The following is a 22,876-nucleotide window of genomic DNA, read 5'->3' as shown; positions in this document are numbered from 1 at the left end:
TCCTGAGCCACCAGGCCTTGAACCTGGGGATACGACAGCCTATTCCTGCGCCGGACAGGCAGTTCTTGGGGCACAGCTCGATGGAGGACAGCTCGGGCTACACAGGCTCCCTGGGACACTCGTTGCTCGGTCTGACTGTGGTTGGTGATCAGCATTGTCAGCTCCTGGTTGGCTTCTAGGCGTGGGTTGGCGACGGCCAAGCCTCGCCGCTGGAAATTTTGCCTCGTCTGCAGGATCAGTTCTGTCGCGGCTGGTAGCTGGACACGGAGGCCTAGGCAGACTCTGGTGGTTCCTAAGGGTGGAATGGAGATGGCAAAGGGTGCATAGAACTCCATGGGGGCGCCTGCTTGATTCAGGTTGCTTGGTCTCCTAGCTCCTACCCGGATGGGGATGGCTGTCATCAGCAGGGGGCACATGGCTTCTTCTTCTTCTTCTGGGGCGGCCTCTTCCATCGCAGTGGCTGGCTCTTCTCCTACAGGCTCGCTGCTGGCTGGCAGGTTCTCCATGTCCGCGTCAGGGTTCCAGATGGCATCTCTGAGTGGCTCTGGAGCGGGCGGCGGCGGCGGTGGTTCGTTGGGCTGCTCCTGCAGGTTCTCCTCCACTGGGTCACGATCTTGGCCGCTAGGCTGTGGGGCGGCTGCGGCTGGCTGGTGCACTGGGAGCTCTCCTGGGTTGCTAGCTGCGGGCGCCGCCGCTCCAACTGGCAGCTCGGTGGCATCCTCGTCGCCGTCCATGTCAACTTGGATGTCTTCTGGGATCTGGTGGGCAGTCACATCTCCAGTGTATTTGCGCAGTCGGCCTACATGCGCGGTAACTTCTGAGATCCTGGCTACTGGAGAGGCAGGTTTAATGACATAATGGACTTCTGTAGCTTTCCTCACTACTTTCCAGGGGCCAGTCCATCTCTTGGTAATCTTGGCTGCCTTTCCTGGCACCAGGCGGGGGGCCAGGTACCAGACCAAGTCTCCAACCTCATACTTGGCCGTGCCTTCGTAAGCTGCCGCGCTCCTCCTGATGGCTCCCTCCTCCTTCTGCTGGATGGCATCATACACTGCATAGTAGCGCTGCAAGAGAGCTTGGACGTTGGCTGGAACTGAAGCATATTCGGTCTCTGGCAGCCGTAGCACCATGTCCACCGGAAGTTTGGCCTCTCTCCCAAAGAAAGCCAGGAACGGGGTCACGCCAGTGGATCTGCAGGCCTTGGTGTTGTAGGCAAAGGCGATGGCAGGCAGGTGTGGCTCCCAGTTGTTATCGTCTCTGTCTAGGAACAGGCGCATGCCTGTGTTGAGCGTCCTGTGAAACCTCTCCACTCGGTTGGACTGCGGGTTGTAGGGTGGTGGATGTGTCAGACCAATCTCAAGCCTGGAGGCCAGTTCCTGGAATACCTGGCCGGTAAATTCCATTCCATTGTCGGAATGGATCTTCAGGGGGCATCCGAACGTGGCCAGGTGGCGGTGCAACAGGGCTTCAGCCACCGTGAGGGTGCGCTTGTTGGGGATGGCGTAGAGGCTGACAAACCGGCTGAATCCATCTTGGCAGGTGAGGATGTAGCGGTTCCCAGCTGGGGTCTCTGGCAGTGGCCCCACCAGGTCGATGAATAGGACTTGCTGTGGATACCCCTGGCGGGAGGGCACGTGGATCCCCTGCTTCAGCCTCTCCTTGGTAACTTTCTGGACACACTCAGGGCAGGTTTGTACCATCAGGCGGACGTCACGGGCCAGGTTGGGCCACCAGAAGTGCATGGCAACGCGGGCGATAGTTGCGTCCATCCCAAAGTGCCCAGCCATGGGGGTCCCATGGGCTAGAAAGAACGCGTCCTGCTGGAGGGCCGAAGGCAGCAGGTATCTTGTCCTCTCTCCTGTCAGGGTCTGGTCAGTGGTGGTGAGGCAGCCGTGCTTGTCAAGCCCCAGGGCTGGGAAGCGGCTGGCGTACTGCTGCTCGTCTCGTTCCTTGCCACGCAGCTCAGCCTTGGTTGGGGCTTTGCCATCAGCCACCCATTGGCGGACACGGAGCAGGAGGGGGTCCTGTGTCTGGGCCTCCAATACTCTAGCTGAATCCAGTCGGGCGGCAGGAGGCCGGCTAGCTGCGGCCTCCCCTAGCTGGCAAAGGTTGTGGATATACTCAGCCTGCTCGGCTAATTCTTCGGCGCTAGCCGTTGGCATGTTGGCATCTTCCCGGCGGCTGAGGGCGTCGGTGTTGGTATTCTGGGTGCCAGGCCTGTGGCAGACGGTAAAGTCTAAGGCCGCTAGCTCCTCCTGCCAGCGGGCCACCATCCCTGTGGATGTGTTCAGTGATTTCATCTGTAGCAAGGCAGAGGAATCAGTGTTGATCTGGAAGCTGCGGTAGGACAAGATGCCGTGGAATTTTCGGATCCCATACATAATGGCGGCCATCTCTCCCTTCCAGGACGGGTAGCGCGTCTCAGGGTCGGTTGTCTTGCGCCCCATGGCGGTAATCAGCCTCTCCTTGCCCTCCTGGCATTGACTCAGTATGGCAGAGATGGCGCGGCTGCTGAAATCTGTGGTGAGCTGGAACACCGCTGGCAAATCAAACCTGGGCGGCGCTCGGATGGGGGCCTTGCGGAACTTGTCCTTGAGTTGCAGCAGCTGGGCTTCCATCTCAGGCGTCCAGGTTAGGGCCTTGGCTGTCTTCTGCCGATTCATCTCGTAGGTGAGGTCTGCATACTCTGGGATGAACAGGCGGTAGTATCCAAAGAACCCCAGCAACGCCAGCAAATCCTTGGGGGTGCTAGGGGCTGGCCAGTCCAAGATACGGTCAATATAGTCCTCTTGCATGGCTATCCCCTCACGGCTGAGGGTGTGGCCCAGATAATCCACCTTGGATCGGAACAACTTGGTCTTGGCTGGCTTGAGGCGGATCCCTCCCCTACGGTGGGCTTCCAAGACCTCTCGGAGCCTGGCCAGGTGGGCCCAGGTATCCTGGTGGAAGGTCAGGACGTCGTCAAGGTATGACTGGAGGTTGGCTGTGCCTAGTGGGTTTAGGACCCCTGCAATAAACCTGGAATAGACAGACGGTGCCGTAGCCAGGCCAAAGGGCATCCTTTTCCATTGATACAATCCCCTGGGGGTGGTGAAGGCGGTGCAGGGCCGGCTGTCCTCGGACACACGGATGGTGTAGTATGCGGCCACCGCGTCTAAAGCACTGTAGACACGGTGCCCGCCAGCTCGTTCCACCAACTGCTGGATCCTAGGCAGGGGGTAGCTGTCCAGCTCCAGACACTTGTTGAGGGCTCTGTAGTCGACAGCCCAGCGGGTGCTCCCGTCCTTCTTCTTGATGGGCACCAGGGGGCTGCTCCAGGCGGAGTCTGACGGCTCTATAACTCCCTCCTGTAGCCAGGTGTCCAGTTGTTTCTCCAGTTCAGCCTCTTGCCGCGGGTTCAGATCCCTAAATCTCTGGCGGATCAGCTGGGTCCCTGGCTTGAGGCGCAGCTGCAACTCAACCACATCTGTGCAGCCGGGGGTAGAATTGGAGAAGACGTCCCTGTACTCTGACAACATAGTCCAGACCTCCTTCTTGAGCAAGGGGTCCTTGCGTAGGAACTCATTGTCTTCCATCTCCAGGGCCTCCCACAACTCCTGCATGTCTATAGGCTCAGCAGGTTCTTGGAACGAGTGGAGGCGCGGGGGAGGCGTATCAGAGACCTCTAAAATGTCAGGTTTGACCAGCTCCCCTGCCACTGGGAGGCCAGCATCCAGCAAGAGGGGCACCTCCCCCTCATTGACCACTAGTATTCTAAACACAGTGGCAGAGCCAGGCCTGTGGGCATACAGGCCCTCTGGAATAACAAGATCCTCCCCAAACCTTTGTTCTGGGGCAGCTAGTTGAATGGCATCCTTGGTGCGATGGCCTACTAGCTCAACAGGGACCGCCATAACCCCGCGGCCAGGCAGGACCACCCGCTTGGCTGTGCGGAGCTGGGGTGGCTGGCCATCAGTTGGAGTGACAGCGCTTAGCCTATACGTGGCTGGTGCGGGGTCAGCTTTGGCTCCGGGACCCACCGGCCGCGACTTGACGGGCTCGGCTTCTGGAGGGGCTGACGTGTCGGAGCCAGGTGTGGCTCCGGGGGCGTCCGGCCACGATTTGACGGGCTCGGCGCTGGGAGAGGCCAAAGAGCTGGGTCCAGCTTTGGCTCCGTGGGCGTCCGGCCGCGACTTGACGGGCACGGCGCCGGGAGAGGCTGGGGCCTGAGAGTTGAGTGTGGCTCCGGGTACATCAGACCGCGACTTGACGGGTCTGGACTCGGGCTTGGCTGGTGGACTGGCTGGAGGTCCCAGGTAGAGGGGGCCAGGTGGACACGGCTGGCCGTTGATAAAGGTGTCGGCGGAGAAGATTGGTTCTGGAGGGCTGGCAATCTCAGGAAACGTTGTTGGCAGGCTCTCCCTTGGCACCTTGGGCACTGGGGGCAACCCCATGGCTAGCAGGTTAGCTCCCTTGTGTGCGTTGAGCTCAGCGTCCACCCAGTGTGTGCCTTTCTCAACCACACGCGGCTGCTCAGGCAGGGGGCCTGGCAGAGGCCCCTCATAGCTTAGCTCTCTCTCGGCTGTCTCCCGGTCAATGGGGACGCCACGGAGTGGGATAAACTCCCCACGCACCCACAAGCAAGGTGGTTGCATGTCGAAACAGAGCCTAGTTCCGAACTCCTTGAGAAAATACCCTCCTAGGTTCAGAGGGTGTGAGAGATTCCGGACCACAGTCACGTGGTATAGATGGAGTATAAGAGTGTGTGAAACTGCCATATATAACTCTTTTAACTTTCCGATTACCTGGAGGGGCTGGCCTTCCTCATTAGCAGTCAGGATCTGGGTGTTGTCCGGAATCAACATGCGTTGCACGCCCATCGCATGCATGAGGTGCTCAGAAATTACAGCAGACCCTGGTACACGGTTGCCAGAATCAATCATGGCATCAACCTGTACATGCTGGGCAGGGTCAGGAGTAGGAAACCTCACCCTGACATGGCAGGGGAAGTGGAGGTCCTGCCCTTGAGACAAGGGGGCCTCTCGTTCGGCTGGGGTTGGCAGAAACTTTGGTGGTGGCCGCACCGCAGCTATGGTGGTATCGCTTACCATGGTGGCTTAGACTGTAGCTTCGAATCACTAGAGCTTATTAATTATCACTTGGTCAACAATTTTATATTTATTTTTATCACTTGGTTGACATTTATACACACTTATGTGTTGTTATCACTAGGAGCTCTAGGTGTGATTCTGGAAGCACTGGCAGCAGGGAATGTCCGTCCTGCAAGGTTCAGAGGGGTGACGGCGGTAGGGAATGACCCGTCCTACAGCGCCGCTGGTTCGAATCCCGAAAATGGCGGCAGGGAATGGCCCGTCCTGCAGCGCCTCGGGTTCGAATCCTGGGAGGCAGCGGCAGGGAATGTCCCGTCCTGCCGTGCCTGTGGCTCAAAATCTGCTACCCGTCGCAGTGGTAGGGCTTACTTGTGTGCTGAAGCTTCACAGCCACACATTGCCTTCTTAGGGAGACCAGCACCCAGCTGTCTGTCTCGTAGGTGTGGCCTGGGTGTCCTGGGGCTTGTCCCAGCTACACTTGCCAATTTAGGACTCAGTTCTGTAGCCGTCTGAGCTAAATTATCCGATTGCCGTGGCTGCGCACCTAGCGCTACTCTTACACGACACGGAAAAAGCGTCTTAACTGGCGCTTTTAGCAGGCTAAATCTGCTTGCCGTAGGCCAGAGGCCCACATATTGCGTTCAAAATGATGGAAATTCGACCTAAAAAGGCCGTCTCACGGGTCAGTTGGCGGCTGATTGTCCCCTTACTTGCCAAAGGGTCCAATCAGAGGTAGAATAGGCTAGTTTCTGTAAGGCTCGATTGAAACACGCTGACACCAAGTTCTGGTAAGCCGAGCGTTCTCGGCCCACGGGGTAACGAGTTCGGATTCAACGAGCCCTAGCCTTTAAGTATTCTACCAAACAAACAAGCAGGATTCAATCATACAGAAATTATATATTTAAACTGAATAATATTTACAAGTTATGTTTACTATATATATACAACAAAATATAACAATGGTTAGGTTTGAAGGGGGTGTGGGGCGCTAGGGCTTAGCGCCCGAGGTAGACAGGCTGTGGGGGCAGCGGTGGTAAAAGGGGAGGCAACGCCTCCCGATTATATAAGCGCGTGAGGGACTCGTGATAGTTGCATGTTTGAGTCCCCTCCCCACATTTAGGCAGGCTAGTTTGACCGCTGGGTGCGGGGTCAACAGCGGTCATGAGATGGATGGTGATATAATAGGATTAGTGCAGGGGGTTTGTTATCATAAGTCACAGCGAAGCAACTCTGTAAACGGCCTGTCCGTCTGGGTGTCGTATTACCACAATATAAAGCCATTTATGTGGGTTTGCTGGACAATAGAATAATCAATGTAAATTCAGGGACGTCCAAGCTTTTAATTTTTAGGGGGGTTTCAATTGTTTGAGTTTGATAATCAAGTGTATTTATGAAAAATTTTAATGGGAGGAAAATGAGGTGTTTCAAAGTTTGAGGGGGGTTAAAACCCCTTTACTCTCACCCTCGAACGTCTATGAGTTGAGTGATGTACTTTGTAACCGAGAAAGATGTTATGATTAAGTTGCTTTTGCATTCCTATGAATTATGATTTACCATTTTCTTTTTAAGAAGCGTCATATTTTAACCTGCTTAATAACCAGCTTATATTTTCTAACTGCTTTGCATGTGGACATTGTGCGTACAAGTACTGACTTATTAACCAACATAAAGCTTTCAGAGAAGCTTCGTTACTATATATGGTTCAGGTTTTCCTTATTATTTGTGATATAAGCTTTTCTTCATAGTTGTTTGTTCTTCCTTATTCCTAAGAATTCAGTGATGGGTATATAGAAGATAAAAGAACAATTATTAAATATTTTTATTTGTATGATTATTCAGATTTAAATAAAATAAAATAATGAACTACAAAGGAGGTAGGTTGTGCTAAAATTCCGTAAAGGTGTGAGTTTTAAGGCTTAAAACAGTTGTAGACCAATAAAATTTATGTTAACTTTAAAGATTTTTTTTGTTTAGAGTTCTTTTCAATAAGGAATATACATATTTAGTGAATATTATCGTTCTACTACTGTTTCTAAGCCTTAAAACTCACACTTTTACGGAATTTTAGCACCACCTACCTCCCCCTTTATAATAATATTATTAAAAATATCAAAATCACAACAGATTCAGTTTATCAATTATAATTATTAAGTAAAGATAATGGGGCCATTTTTACCGTTTAGTCAAATGCGCTTAATAAGTCAAACTGTTCCTTATCATGACCATTTCATTTTAATAACAGTTTGACTAAATAAGCGCATTTGATTAAAAATTAACACACAACTTTATGGAAAATACGTGAAAATAAATACCTCCTTTATCATGCATAGTTTTATCCCTTTTTCCCTGTTGATTACACAGTTAAAAGGTTTCCAGATTTGTGTTTGGAAAAATACTTATTAAGGAAACACATAATTTAGATAAATTACTTTTTGAGTTTCAATCTGGGTAGGAGAGGAAAGTTTATACCTCATTTAATCTTCTACCTATTCTGACCCTTAAAAATTAACAAGTTTTTAAGACGAAATTTTCAAAAATAATGATATAGATTTTGATTTATCATAAATTGTCTTTACCAATTATCCCTCTGTTTATTATAATCGCTGAAAAAAAAACATTAACTTTATATGACTAGATGTATTTTTTTGTTTGTTCAAATTATATTATAATATTACTATTACTACTATAGCCTCTAGGGGCTTTGACCCAAGAGGTAATTAAAAAAAATATGAAGTACTAAGTATTGGTGCTGCGCGTAGTTTTATGGCACTAAATTCCCCATAAACAAAAAATGGGGGGGGGGATTTTTTTTGTTTTTTGGGGGTGGGGGGTTCAGTGTTTACCGAGATCTTAAGGGACAGACAGACGGACGGATGGACGGACAGATAGACAGAAATCATTCTACTTTGTATTATAGATAAATCAGCCATTTGGCCACTATCATCCTTTAGGAAATATGGGGTTGATTACTTTATAGGCCATTGTCCTATTCCTGCTACAATTGAGCATAATCGTCTTTTCATTGCAAAAAAAGTGCTGTGCTAGAATTTATTTTGACCCCAAAACTGAAGGTTGCAAGAGTTTTGTTTTGATTGAAAATGACAGTGCATACATTTTCCTCCTATTTTATTTCAGCATCTACAAATGAATGTTTTTTATAAGCTCAGCTACTCTCTCTTAAGGTGTGTCTGTAAGTCGTTGTAGAATAAAGTTAATCATTTGTCCTGTAAAAATAAGCATTTTTAAGTTAAATTTAAAATGTAATTATTAGAATATTTCGTTGAGTATGCTATAATATCGTTTTCTATTAAAAAGAAGAATTTATTTGAACGTTATAGTCATAAATTCTACAAGAATAAAGCAACAAACATACATTTTTAATTCTTTAAGCTCTAAAAAGCGCTATTGTTACAAGAGATATTAAAAAACACATTTTATCAAATTTATCCATATTTTTAGAGAATAGAATATATAATTAGTTTTTTCATACTATTACTGGTTGTTTCCTAAAACCGGAAAACGCAGTTTTTTCTGAAACACCTTGTATATATATATACTTTGAGTACTATATTTGAATATTAAATTAACCTTAATTATTTACAATTTTTCCTTGTGTCTGTAAAAACTTAAAATCACGTCACACAAAAACTCATAAATTTCTAAGAAACAAGGATGACAACATCCAATAAGCCAATGACTTCCAGTTTTGTTGTTTGGGGAAAGAGTGGGATGGGGAAGGGGGGGGGTAAATTTCATTGGGGGTAGATTTCACCCCAATATAAATTTACATAGATCGGTGCATCTTATATGGTGTAATATCCCGTTAATATGCAAGGTTATAAATATAGGATAAAATTTTGATTTTAAAAGTAAATTGTTGTTTTAAATTAGACGAAGCCCAATCTGTCCTACTTTTGATTCCTGTGACGTCATAAAAATGAGGATGATGAGAGGAGAAGTGGGAAAGAAACCCCCTAAAAAGAGATGGATAATCCCTCATTTTTTTGACGTCACAGGAATCAAAAGTAAGCTTCGTCTTTAAATCAGGAATCACTGAGTTTCAAAAAGCTTAAGAATAGCTTCGGTAAGTAATTTTTTAACAGAGCTGCATTTTCTTTTAAAGCTGCAAAAGACGGACAAAACTTATATGAAGAAAACGTTCGCTGTATTAAAAAGGATTAAATTACTTATATGCTTAAATTTTGCTGACTTAATTTTCAACAAATTTTCTGATATTTTGAGAAAGAGTGAATGTACGAGAATAGTATTTAGTAGCACAGATACTCTATAACAAAGGTATGATCTGTACGTCAGACAAACTCTTTTGATCAACGAACAGTTGGAAATAAATTTCCTCATAGTGAATTTTTTTAATTAGAAATTGAATGATGTTGAACGAATAGAATTTTTTCATATTTTATCTAGATTATCTTTGAACTAAAAAAAGATAGAGTCCGACAAATCATAGGAGTTGTGGAAAAGCCTCGCTACAATATAATGTAAACAGATAGACAAGATATTTTATAGAGGAGATAACCATTAACATATTTGACACAGTAATGTAAAAGGCAATCAATCATATGTCTCTAACAGTTCTTATCACATAGTATCAAAACTCATTAAATAAGGACAATGATTTTCAAAAGTTACAAAGCAATAATAGATAGACAACTCTATAAGAAAAATAGTATGGTTATTAAATATTTTTTTTCTGACCTTTTTGATATTTGTGGTAAATTTGTTAACACGATGCTGTATATGATTTTTCAGCATGGCTGATAACCGGTTCTATTTCAGCGGATATTAGTCGATTTAGAAGCCATACTAAAAACAATGAATAACAATTTTTAATTTCAAAGAAACATTAGATCATCAGCATAATAAACAAATAGACAACTATCAAGAGTTCAATGTTTACCTTTTTGTAGGTACGCACGAATACACTAAAGTTATAGAGAAGCTACTCTGACAATAAAAAGATTTTTCAGGTGTCAGGTTAAATTTAAATAAACACACTTTCACTTCATGATATTATTCATCAATATTCTAAATATTTACTCATCTCAAATTTTTTGTGTAGATTTTCAAGTAAGAAATGTACTTATTTTTGAACTAAAACTCTAAGTTTATAAACATTTTTTGGATAAAGTGCAAAAGAAAACTAGCTTATATCTGAATTTGTTCTAACTTTACGCCTTTTTAATTACTATATTAGATTGGTTTAGTTCTCCAAACTTGTCGCGACTTGGTTATCGAAGAAAATATAATATTTCCCAATTAACAGCAGCTTGATTTAAACAAAGCATTTGATTGTATAATACATAAAAAATTTATTAGTACAAACAACCATTAGCTTTTTTTACGCAGTTAATTAAAAATTGTTTTTTTTTGTTACACTCGGATGTTCGTCAGTTTAAAGGGGTTTATGCAGTGCATATATTTACTTATGCGTTTATCTTGAATTTAAAAAATATTTTTATAAAAGAATTATTATTACTAAAGTTTTTTTAATGAATGAGATTCTTTAATATATATCAATCATTAATAAGTGGTTATACACTCTTGTACTTCTTAAACTTGCTTACAATCTATCGGTGTCTTTCATCAGTTACATATAAGCATTAAATATTGTGTCTGGCCACAGGAAGGGTCACATGTACTGTCGAGAATGTAAGCATGAAAACAAAGTTGTCCAGTGTAAGATTTGTAAGCAGACCTTTGTGGAGGCTCCCAACCTGGCCATGGAACAACTTGTCAGCTTCATTGCAGTACCATGCAAATACAGGTAGGATTTATATTAACAAGGATGTTAACATCAAAACAGGCTAGAATGTAAGAAAAAAGCAGATTCAACTGTAATAATACACGGAAGACTGCTTAGAGATTGTTTTTAATTATTTAAAGATGCTAGACTATTCAATGATCCATAGGTTATTTAATTAAAAGGCACTAGTTATGAGGTAGAAGCGGTAATAACAAGGATGAAAAGAACCTAAAACGACCCACTTATTTGAATTAGATAAAACTTTATAATTTTGTGAATATATGATTTATTCTATCTCTTTTACAAAAAGTAGAACGTTTTATGAATCTATTAGATTTATCGTGCATTGACTTTGCGCTTAGTAATGAAAAAATGTTAAAATTCAAACGATTATCAAGTAGTTCAAATATTCTTATCTTTTTAGTTCATACTTTACATTACTAAAAGAATAATCCTGAAAATTTTATCTTAATTTAAATAAATTCTAAAAGTAATCGACACAAAGAAACTACTATTTATTTGAGTTTCAATTTTCTACAAAAAATATATGAACTTCAACTTTGCATAAAAACTAAATAAATTCACAAAAATAACCCATTTTCAGAACTATATCTAAACTTTTATAACAAGGATAACAAGATTCATTAAAACTTATGCTTACAAACATGGAATGCAAACGATTTTGCCAGGGAGATGCGCGAAGCCGAAAAATTTAACCCCCCCCCCCCCCTTCCACCAATTTAAGCCAAATCGAGGGGGGTGTAGAAAATGTAATATAGACCAATAAACAATGAGAAGGTTGTTATATAATTCTCAGGGGAGTGGATAAACCACCCTAAGTCCCCCCCCCCCCTACGTACAGTAAAAGTAAAAATATATTTGTGTTACGTCTGATTTTAAAAGATGCTATAATTGGATAATAACTTTGACTTTATTATTTCATAATCATATAAAAATTGGATTTAAATTGACGTACAGACTCTAAATGGAGAAAGTCTTCGCTTAGATAATTTAAAGTTTTAACAAGTTTTATTTTATATTTCACTTTTATTGTCCAAGTTTCTTTGATACATTTGATATTTATACATTTTGGTGTAACTACTCTATAATGAAGGTTGGTTCGCCGTTACTCTTTTCTATTCTAAATGAACTTTACGTTAACTTACTTAGTACAGTTAACTTATTTTTGCCGCGCTTAATAAAAACATGATTGTTATTGTTTAAAAAAATTATCACATAATTTAAATTTCATACATTCCAAGCAAATATGACCTTAAACTATTTGTAATAGTCTAGCACTTAAATAATACCTTTTTAAAAGCGAAGCTTTTCTATAATTAGGGTCGGTCCGTCCGTCCGTCCGTCCGTCCGTCCGTCCGTACGTCCGTCCGTCCGTCCGAGATAGTTAGCTTTTATTCGTTAATTTGAGCATGTTAGAATTGTCCTATCGATTTCAAACTTTGCATGGTGATTTCTGTAGTAGTTAGGTACGATTTAGAAAGCGTAACAACTCTATAATCATTACCAAAATGTCCGTACGTCCATTTTAAACATGTTGATTTTTCTACTTTTTTGACAACAAATTTTTATATGATCTAATTATCCGTTTGATCTGATATTTGGTATATTGATTCCTGGGACAACAAAGAACAATATTTTAAGCGAAGCAACTCTATAATCAAGCCCTAAAGATGTAAGTATGTCCATACACATTATCCTGTATCAAGAAGTTTTTCAACAAATTTACTTACAATTTTGCTTCGAATCTTATACTTTTATATTCTGATTATTCAGTTCAGACACTATACAAGTATTAATGTCCGTTTGTCCTACCGTTTCAGTGCTTCGCTTTTATGGATGTTGTCATCCTTGTTTAGTTAAAAATATGTAAATCCTATTATATAAGGTAATAAGTCTTTTTTTCTAAGGCTTAAAATTTCGTTAATTAATGAACCGACTGAGTTTTCTAGTTTAGGGAAGCTTCTTATAGGTCCTGGGATGATTTTATTTAAAGTTTTAGATTTGAGTCTTTGAATAGTTTTAGGTTATTTTTCACTATTCAAATAAGGAGCTTCTAGTTGCTAGGAGCGCAGCTACTAATAAATATATATAATAAAGTTTTAATTAGTTAAAAAAAAGAATTTAAGAGTTGCTACACTTAAAATGCCTTTACAATTGTTAAACAATTATGATGAAATGATTCAAGCCAAATAATTGACTTTTTTGGTTTAAATTGTCTAAAAGTTAGACAGATTAATATCATGAAATTTAGAGCATAGAAATTTGCTGTCAAATCGTTGTTGAAATATGATTTACATTCCATGTGTCGATTATCCGGTATAAGAATGTGGTCATGGTGGACAAATATTCTTTACACAATGTTATTCTATACACATTATAATTAAGTCTTGATATGAAATATAAACTATGTACTTAGAAATTCTTTTTTGTAAAGTAAGTAAACAAAAGTATAAATAAGTTGAAAATTAAGTACAACATATTTTAACTAGAAAAGTATCTGACCCCCAGTAAAGAAAACATATTTTGTGAAATGAAACAAATTTAAACCCAATCTCGCCTATCATTTCTCTCCTGCTTTGTTTTGCTCAAATTTTATGTAGCAAAGCTTCTATATAATTTGTCATACATTCTTTTTATTATAGAAATAGTCCTGTACAGAAGTCTAAAACGGGGAGTTGACAATGTAAAATTAATAAACCTTCCTCCAAATTCTTTTAAGTAAGAAGTAATTTTGAGAAAACCGAGCTGTAAAGATTTCTTATCTCCTCCCTTCCTGAAATCTAAAGGTCTTGTATTTTTAAGTTCAAATGATTCATTTTAATCTCTCCACAACGTTGTAAAATAATATATTAAATTTTTGGGTTCATTTAATGAAAAACTTTCCTCCCTTGCATTGTTTTTATCCATGTTTCCAACTTTGACCGCTACTCACCTCTCGCTCTCTCTCCTCAGTGTTTCCCCTTTTTTCTCCTTTCCCCATCTCTCCCCCTTCCGATTGTTGTTGCTATTGTATAAATGTTGTGTGCGTCAGCAAATACAAAATAATACAGACCACTATTCTGTAACAAGTATTGCTACTCTGTAATTTACTATGTATTTACTGTCTAACCGCTGGAGTAACTTCAGTCCAAACTCATTAGATTCTGTATTAAGTTTGGTGTGTTTGTAAAATTGTATGTCTGTATAAATTTTTGGGAATGCATGTTAAAGTGTCTGTCTATATTTGTCATGGTTTCATCCTGGCAAAAATTAATGGAATAAATAATTCACCTCAACTCATCGTGACAACGAACTACCCCCTTAAACTTATCTGGTCAAGGGTCTCCGCTCTGATCTTTAAACAAATATAAACAACTATGTTACAAATAGACATGCTTTTTTCATCTATTGATTTCTATTTTATAGTGCCTGCGCATTTTTCTCGGGAGGGAGAGGATATTGGACTATTACTAATACCGGTACTGACGATGGTCCTACGACAAACGCAGGAGTCCCAAACGTCGGAGTGGACAAACGGCGGAGTGGACACTTAACCTAACCTAACCTATTTTAGACCATCTTATAGGTTTTTAAATGCCTAACCCCTGCGGGGGGCTTATTTGTTCATTCATATCTTAACCTAACCTAATCTGTGTAGAAATACTTAATGAAATTAATATTTTAACACTCCTGTGTTTGTCCACTCCGACGTTTAGGACTCCTGCGTTTGTCCTGGAACCCTTACGATCACTCATTTTCTGGCTTCTAAAGTTTGGATACTTTTAAAATATCTTGATTGGATGGTACTAATTCTTCAGTGTAATATGGATATACAAAAAATTTATCATCAATTGTCTTATCCCTTAAGATCTCTACCATTTTCCTACTTTTCCATCCTTGTTAAATAAGTTGGACACGCCGTTCCTTAAAACAATTTAGATATTTTAACATATTACCAAAGAAGATTAGTTTGTAATCATAAAAGACTTCCTCTGAAGTATCACTTAAAAGATAATCATTCGTGTGAATGCTAAGAAGGTCCCTATAGTCTCTAGATTAATAATTCTGTTTTTGTGACATGCAAAAATATCTCTATTGCATTAAGAGGTGGCGTAGGATGCACTCAGTTTCAATACAAAATAACTCTAGACACATTTTTTTACACAAAATTTCAACAAGGATGTCTGTCTGTCTGCCTGTCAATCGTTTAAAATTAGTTTTTAACAAGGTTGAATATTTGCTTAGCAACAATAAGCAAGCAAAATTTATAATAAACTGGCAAATTAAATTATTATTTCCTATATCACCTATAATAAGTTTTAAATATAACAAGGATTAAAGCATCCATAAAAGCAAAGCTCTAAAATGGTAGGACAAACGATAATTAGAACTAAATAAGCAGAATAAATGTATAAAATCTATTAAAATTGTAAGTATATTTGTTTAAAAACTGTTTAATGGAGGATACTGCTTAAGGACATTCCTTTATTTTTTGGACTAAATTGTAGAGATGCTTCGCTTAAAACTCTAAAAATTTAAGTAATCATCATGTAAAGTTTGAAATCGATAGGTTAATTCTAACATGTCTAAATTAACGAAAACAGCTTTCTTTACGGATGGACGCACAGACAGACGGACCCTAATTAAAGAAAAGCTTCGTTTTTATAATATGTAAGTATAATCAAAGACATTGTAAGATATAAATGGCGATATAAGAAGACACGGTGTAGGGGCAGAGACTCGTTTCATAGAGTGGCTGCGCTACGCAGAATTGTATTAATAGAACAAATTTTAAGATTTTCAACAATTTCAAAGCAAAACGGAAAATTTAAAAGGAAAATTCGAAATTTTAATTATTGTTTTATGTAAAAGCTTAACTATTAATTTAATATTACATCATAATTGATTGTAAATTAAGATTAATTATGATTATTTTTCTAAAATCCAATCATTAAAAATACATTTGTCTTATTGATGCAATGTGTTATTCTAAAGGTGGCCTAAAATGTCATGGAGAAATAGTCAAATAGTTGACCTCTTTAAATCAACCCTGTTAAACATTTGTGTCGCTATTAGGTCAACATAAGAGTAGGGAATTTTTATTAAATCCTCATAATAAAGTAATAAAGGATGTTTTTGTCTGTTTGTCTGTCTGTACTAAAGGATCTCGCTAACCACTGAACCGATCGGGTTCTCCTGAACAGGGTAACTTCTCATAGGTCCCGGGAAGGTTTATAACTATTTTGGGGGAAGGTACCACCAACCTCCCAATAGAAATCGCCCCTAGAAAAAAATTACCTCCCCCCCCAATTTTTTTTTTTTTAAACTGAAATAAAAAATGGGAATGGGGGGTTTCAACTCCCCCTCCTCAATTGTTCCTAGAGGCCTTTATGACCGTAGCTGCTAGTAATAGATAAAGAATTGTATTAAAATTCCAGATTTTTGCAATACTGTCGACGTAAATATCAGGTTGATTAGCTTTTATTGTTATTTTTGAAAATATCACTTTTATTAATTACAAAATATATGACACATGCCTTCTCTAAACACATTTTCTACAGGGTTCATGTACTTTAATTTTGTACTGTCATTAAAAAACAAGGATGGCAATATACATTATTTCATACTGTTGTTATTAAATCGTATTTACTGACTACAGTATCTGTGCCGCTTCTTTTTATGTAAAACTATTCTTTATTGGCTTATATTTTTCCCCCAAATAAGATTGTGTACTACTGATGAACATTAGTGTACTTGTATTGTTATGTCTTTCTCACGTGTGTAATACAAAACTGCAATTGACTGTGAAATATGCCAATTTTTGGGGTTAAATCCAGGGATAAAGGGTGAGCACAATGGACGATAAAGTATTCCTTTTCTAAATTATATAGTAATGTCATAAGCCTAGAGGCCTTTAAAAGGGGGAGGTGTATGTAGAGTGATTCCTGGTACAATTATTGTTCACGTTGCAAAACATATCATCCGATTTTATAGACTAGTAAATTTTGTATGTTTTCCGATCTCGTTAATCTTGACTTTTTATGGATATTGTTATCCTTGTTGATACATAAGTCAATTTATATAAGGAACACAGAGGCGTCCAAGCTTTTATATGGGGGGGGGAGGTAAATACCCTTCCTAAATGGTTGGGGGTACCTACTGCACCCCCAAGGTAGGAGTAAATTTTATATGGGGGGGTAAAATCAAAAAATAAATTTGGAGGTGCCTACGGCACCCTCAAATTTGTTTGGGGGTGGTAATCCCCACTTTACCCCCCCTTGGACGTCTTTGAAGGAAGGGTTATTGATTTATCTCCAGTGACCTGTCCCTGTATCCCAACTACTGCCCTTTCCTATATGATATGTTTAATTGTCTAGCACTATTTCAAAATAGAGTTGTAAGAAAAAAAACAAGGATAACATCATCCATAAAAGTGAAGCTTTAAAAGCAGACAACAGAACAAACGAACAATAACGCTTGTTATACTTTTTTAACATCGTATCTATAATTGTCCTGAGAATTATTATTCCAAAAATCAGATGAATATGATAGTTATATAATTATGCAAAAAAATGTTGTCAAGGAAACTTAAAAATCAACACAATAACCAGTTTTAAATAGATATGAGGATTGTAACATGCCTAAATTAACGATAAGAACGATTCAATATGGACAGACGGCCCTACCTTAAATATAATTGCTTGGCTTTTTAAAGAGGTTTGATTTCACTAAGCAATTCAAAAAAAATTAAAATATTATAAGGATTAAACATTTGCAAGTTTAGTTAAGCATTGCATAATAGCTTTTGTAATTAGGTCACTCTGTAAGAAAAACATACAGTTATTACAAGCTAATTAAGCTTCTTGTTAACTTACAGCATTTTGGTCAGAATTTAAGAGGAAATCATATGAAAGAAAGTCATCTTAAATAAATTAATGTAAAAGAAATAACAGGATATATCTTTGTCTATCTTTGTATAGCAAAGATTATCGATAACTGCTGGATTGATTTGGTTCTCCTTTACATATAAGCCTTTTATATGTGCAGGGAAGGTTTATAACTATTTTTGGGGAGGATACCTTCAACCTCCATAGTAAAATTATTTAAAACGATTGGATTTGAAACAATTTAAAAACTTTCTTTTGTTTTTCTAAATAATATTTACGAGACTAAATTTGTTAAAATATATTATAAATGTGTGTTTTTTTTTAAAGTGAAGCTTTTCTTCGTTGAAGTTGGTTCGTTCGTCGTTAATTTAGCATTTCAGAATTGTTCTTTCGTTTATGAACTTAAAATAATGATTCCTGTGAAAGTGAGGTACAATTTAGTAAGCTTAGAAAGATATTAATCATGAACAAAATTTTTAAAGTATTATTTTGGATGATTTAATCATCCTTTTCACTCAATTTTTTTTTAATATTGTTTCTTTTATTACTTATAGTAAAGAGGGGATTAACTGAATACTAATGCTATCAGCGCTTCTCCGATCTAGTCTAATAAACCATCATTTAGTCTTGAAAACAATACATTTCGATTCAATCACAAAAGTTGAACCAATTTACTTGTCATTCAATTTCTGAGAAAAATACTTAGCGCTAATATTTAAGAAAGTTAGTTTTGTAATCTTATATTCTGACAGTTGGGAGGTTGATATTATTTTATCCTTTCTTTAAAATGTAATCATAGTTTAATTCATAGTTTATCCAAGGAATTGATGGTTTGCGAGATCCTTCCGTACAGAAAAACAAACACACAGACAAACAGACAAACAAACAAACAGACATTCTGTTACTTTGTTATAAGGATTATGAGTTGTGATGTAAATTTATAGATTAATATAAATATATAAGAAACATTAACTTTTTATTTATTACATGACATTAAATCCAAAAATAAAAAATAAAAATAAAAAAGACATGCAAATTATAAGATATTGTTCTTTTTATTTTGTTACTGGAGCTGCGTTAATGAAAATAATTGTTATAGTTTATTTTTAAGAGAAAAGTTTTCAAACTCTCAACTGTTTCTGATTTACGTCAGTTTTTGCCATGTTAGCTTGAAACATTAATCACCAGTCTTACCCAGGAAGTGAGGGGACATTATACAGAAAATCAAGCAACTTATTATGAGTAATGAGTTGCGCATTTTATCGGGACAAGGCATTCCCCCTGCTATTAGTGTCACGAACATGAAAGAGCAGTTGTAGGTACAATTTTGACGTATTTGGTATGACGCAGTGATGTCCAGACTAGAACCCGACACCACTCCGACAGAAAGCAGGCAACCTATCATTTATGCTGATGCCGCGGTTTCAGTTGAAGTGATGATATACGACATAATTATCATTTGTAGAATAGTTTTGCAGCTGAAAAGGATGAGAAATATAGAAAAATGTATAAAGAAATCCTAAAAGAACAAGTACGGTTACGTCAACTAAAAGTTATGCTAAAAAAATAATCCATCATCCATCCCAAAAAAAACATTCATGAATAAAAAAATGTAAAAAGTACAAATTTATGAAATATTAATTTTTTTTAGTAAAAAATTTAAACTAAAAGTAACAGAAAAGTGTTTTAAACATAAAAAAAACCGAACAATTTATTTAGGAGAAAAAATAAGCACTTTGAAGCAATTCGAACAATGTCTAGTTTCTTTAAGTGGTGTGGATCCATCCATTTAATAGCAACATCTGCGCTATCAAAGTACACTAACGACAGACCTATAAATTTATGAGCAGCTTCGCTATATATCTATAATACAAAGTAGCTTGATGTCTGTCCGTCCGTCCGTCTGAAGCTTAAGATCTCGGTAACCACTGAACTGATTGGATTCTACTCTTCAGGGTATATATCTATCGGTCCTGTGGTGGTTTTAAGCTATTTTCATGGGGGGTGGGACACCCCAAACCCCCCCAAAAACAAAAAAATCCCCCCCCCTTATGTAATTTATATAGAGCGATTGCTCTAACAAATATTATCCATATTATCCACAGGATATTTTTTTTGTAGAAGATTTCCTTGGTCCTTTTTTTATGAAGGAGATTTCCTTGGTCCTTTACGATTTTCGCTTTAATTTTTTGTATCACCTCTTGGGGCGAAGCCCCTTGAGACACGAGGCGAAGCCGCTAGCTTTGTTATACTTAAGAGTATATCCTTATTAGCTTGTTCATTCGTTAATTCAAATTTTAAACTGTACAAGGATCTAATTAAATTATATAAATCAATTGTTTATGGTCTTTTTATATTTTTCCTGTACTTATAAAAAAATGTTAACAAATATTATTATTATCCAGAGAGAGAGGGGACAATGGGCTGTTTATTAGTACCCAAAGTTATATAACAACGTTTTCTTATTCGTTGGCTTAACAACTTTGGCGACTTTTGTTAATCTCGATTGGTTAATTCATTAAGTTTAGTGTTCAAACGTTTCAACCACTAATTTTGATGTACAGAAGGGCTAATTTTGTGTTTCATCATTAGGAATGTACATCAATGTATTGGCCATTGTCTTATCCCTTTTGATACCTGATTATTATCAAATTTCTTGAATCTCAATATGTTGAAATAAAGACTACTATAGACATTTAAATAATAACATACTTAAAGAACAAGGATGACAACATCCATAAAAGCGGAAACGGTAGGAAAACGGACATTAACACTTGTATAGTGTTAAAAATGAAAAATCATAATATGAATGTATAAGAGTCAAAGCAAAATTGTAAGTAAATTTGTTTAAAAAGCTGCTTGATACAGGATAATGTTTATGGACATACTTACAATTTTAGGACTTGATTATAGAGTTGCTTCGCTACATTATACTTTGTTGTCCCAGGAATCAATATACCAAAAATCAGATCAATTGGATGATTAGATCACGTAAAATTTTGTTGTTAAAAAAGTAAAAAAAATCAACATGTTTAAAATGTACGTACGGACATTTTGGTGATGATTATAGAGTTGCTACGCTTTCTAAATCGTACCTAAATAATTATTAAAGGAATCACCATGCAAAAATTCTAACATGCCTAAATTAACGAAAAAAGCTATCCGTTACGGACGTACGGACGGACCGACACTAATTATAGAAAAGCTTCGCTTTTAAAAAACTTGAGTCAACATACGAACAGAAATAATACTCAACTCGATTTACAACCATTGTTCTGGCACGCCATATTACTTTAGTCTGCAGTTAAATAATTTTTAAAAGCGAAGCTTTTCTATAATTAGGGTCGGTCCATCCGTCCGTACGTCCGTCCGTCCGTCCGTCCGTAACGGATAGCTTTTTTAGTTAATTTAGGCATGTTAGAATTGTCCTATCGATTTCAAACTTTGCATGATGATTCCTGTAGTAGTTAGGTACGATTTAGAAAGCGTAGCAACCCTATAATCATTACCAAAATGGCCGTACGTCCATTTTAATTTTTTAATTTTGATGTAATCTAATCATCCGATTGATCTGATTTTTTGTATACTGATTCCTGTGACAACAAAATACAATATTATAAGCGAAGCAACTCTATAATTAAGTCCTAAAAATGTCAGTATGTCCAAAAACATTATTCTGTATCAAGCATTTTTTCAACAAATTTACTTACAATTTTGCATCGACTCTTATACATTTAATATGATGATTCAGTTCTGACACTATACAAGTGTTAATGTCCGTTTTTCCTACCGTTTCAGCGCTTCGCTTTTATGGATGTTGTCATCCTTGTTATATTTGTAAGTAACTGTTTGTGATTGTGCTACTCAAGTATACAACATCTGAAAATGGATAAACCAACCCTTGCATTTTATAGAGACTCATAGAGTAGTTTTGCTATTGAAACCAACAATGAATTATTTGAAAAAATTGTTGTAAATGTTATCTGCCCTCAAATTTTCTTTTAAATTTAATTTACTTGTTGGCAATACCTTATTCCTGATGTAAAAAGCTCATTTATAATATAAAAGAGTTTACCAAAAAAATGTAATTTTAGTGAACGTGGATGTGAAGAGTTTGTGTTTGTTCCCTCGAGGTTACAGCACGAGACACTGTGCAGACACAGGCCGGTCAACTGCCAGTTCCAGGAGAGAGGATGTAACCAAGTTTACTCGGTTAAGGTAACTTACAAACATTGTTTTTGGCAGCAAAGCTGTCGTAGATAAATGTCTGAATATACATATATCTGTATAATTCTTTTAAAGACTGGATTAAGGCAATATGATATGATAAATTCTAAACAAATGTTTATTAACATAGACGTCCAAGGGGGGGGGGGGTAATGGGGCGATTACCCCCCCCCCCACCCCCAAACGCACCCCCAAAAATTTTTTCATTTTACCCCCCCCCTTTCCCATTTAAAATTTACCCCTACCCTGGTGGTGCCGTAGGCACCCCTAACCATTTAGGAGGGGGTATTTACCCCCCCCCCCCAAAAAAAATACAAAATCTCTAATAAAAAAATTTTTGCGCGCTTCGCGCGCATTTTTAATACTAAATATTTAATAAAATTTAAATTACCCCCCCCCAAAAAAAAATTTTACCCCGGGGGTAAATTTTTTTTTTTTTGGGGGGGGGGGTAAACTAAATTTACCCCTGCCAACAGATTTCAGGTGGGGTAATTACCCCCCAAAAAGGTTGGACGTCTATGTTTATTGACTATTATTTCCAATTTGTATTTTAAAATATCCTACTTCTTCATATCGTAGAAGAAAGCTAGAAATATAGATTCTGCATTTTAAAAAAAATCCATTATAGGATAATGCAAAAACAAGGATGACAATATCCATAAAAGCGAAGCTCTGAAACGGTAGGACAAAAGAACATTAACACTTGAATAGTGCCAGTGTGGTAATACGACAACCAGACGGACAGGCAGTTTACAGAGCTGCTACGCTGTGACTTATCATAACAAACCCTCTGCACTAATCTTATTATATCACCATCTATCTCATGACCGATGTTGACCCCGCTATCTAGCGGTCAAACTGGCCTGCCTAAATGTGGGGAGGGACTCAAACATGCAGCTATCACGCGC

At 38.7% G+C, this 22,876-nt stretch overlaps 1 protein-coding gene across 1 annotated transcript in view; it reads left to right on the top strand.

Moving 5' to 3' along the window:
* Window positions 1-22,876, top strand: part of LOC145331627 (uncharacterized) — a 47,514-nt gene that overhangs the window by 13,776 nt on the left and 10,862 nt on the right. The window contains exons 5-6 of the mRNA XM_080176402.1: window positions 10,738-10,875; window positions 21,836-21,959. Of these exons, the coding sequence (XP_080032528.1) occupies window positions 10,738-10,875; window positions 21,836-21,959 (262 nt within the window). The remainder of the gene's footprint in view (window positions 1-10,737; window positions 10,876-21,835; window positions 21,960-22,876) is intronic.

This window comes from Acartia tonsa, chromosome 1 (assembly GCF_053477335.1).
Source record: "Acartia tonsa isolate MP-2025a chromosome 1, ASM5347733v1, whole genome shotgun sequence".
Classification (NCBI taxonomy): Eukaryota; Metazoa; Arthropoda; class Copepoda; order Calanoida; family Acartiidae; genus Acartia; species Acartia tonsa.
The sequence above is the reverse complement of the archived record's forward strand: the minus strand, read 5'-3'. Positions and strand labels throughout refer to the sequence as shown.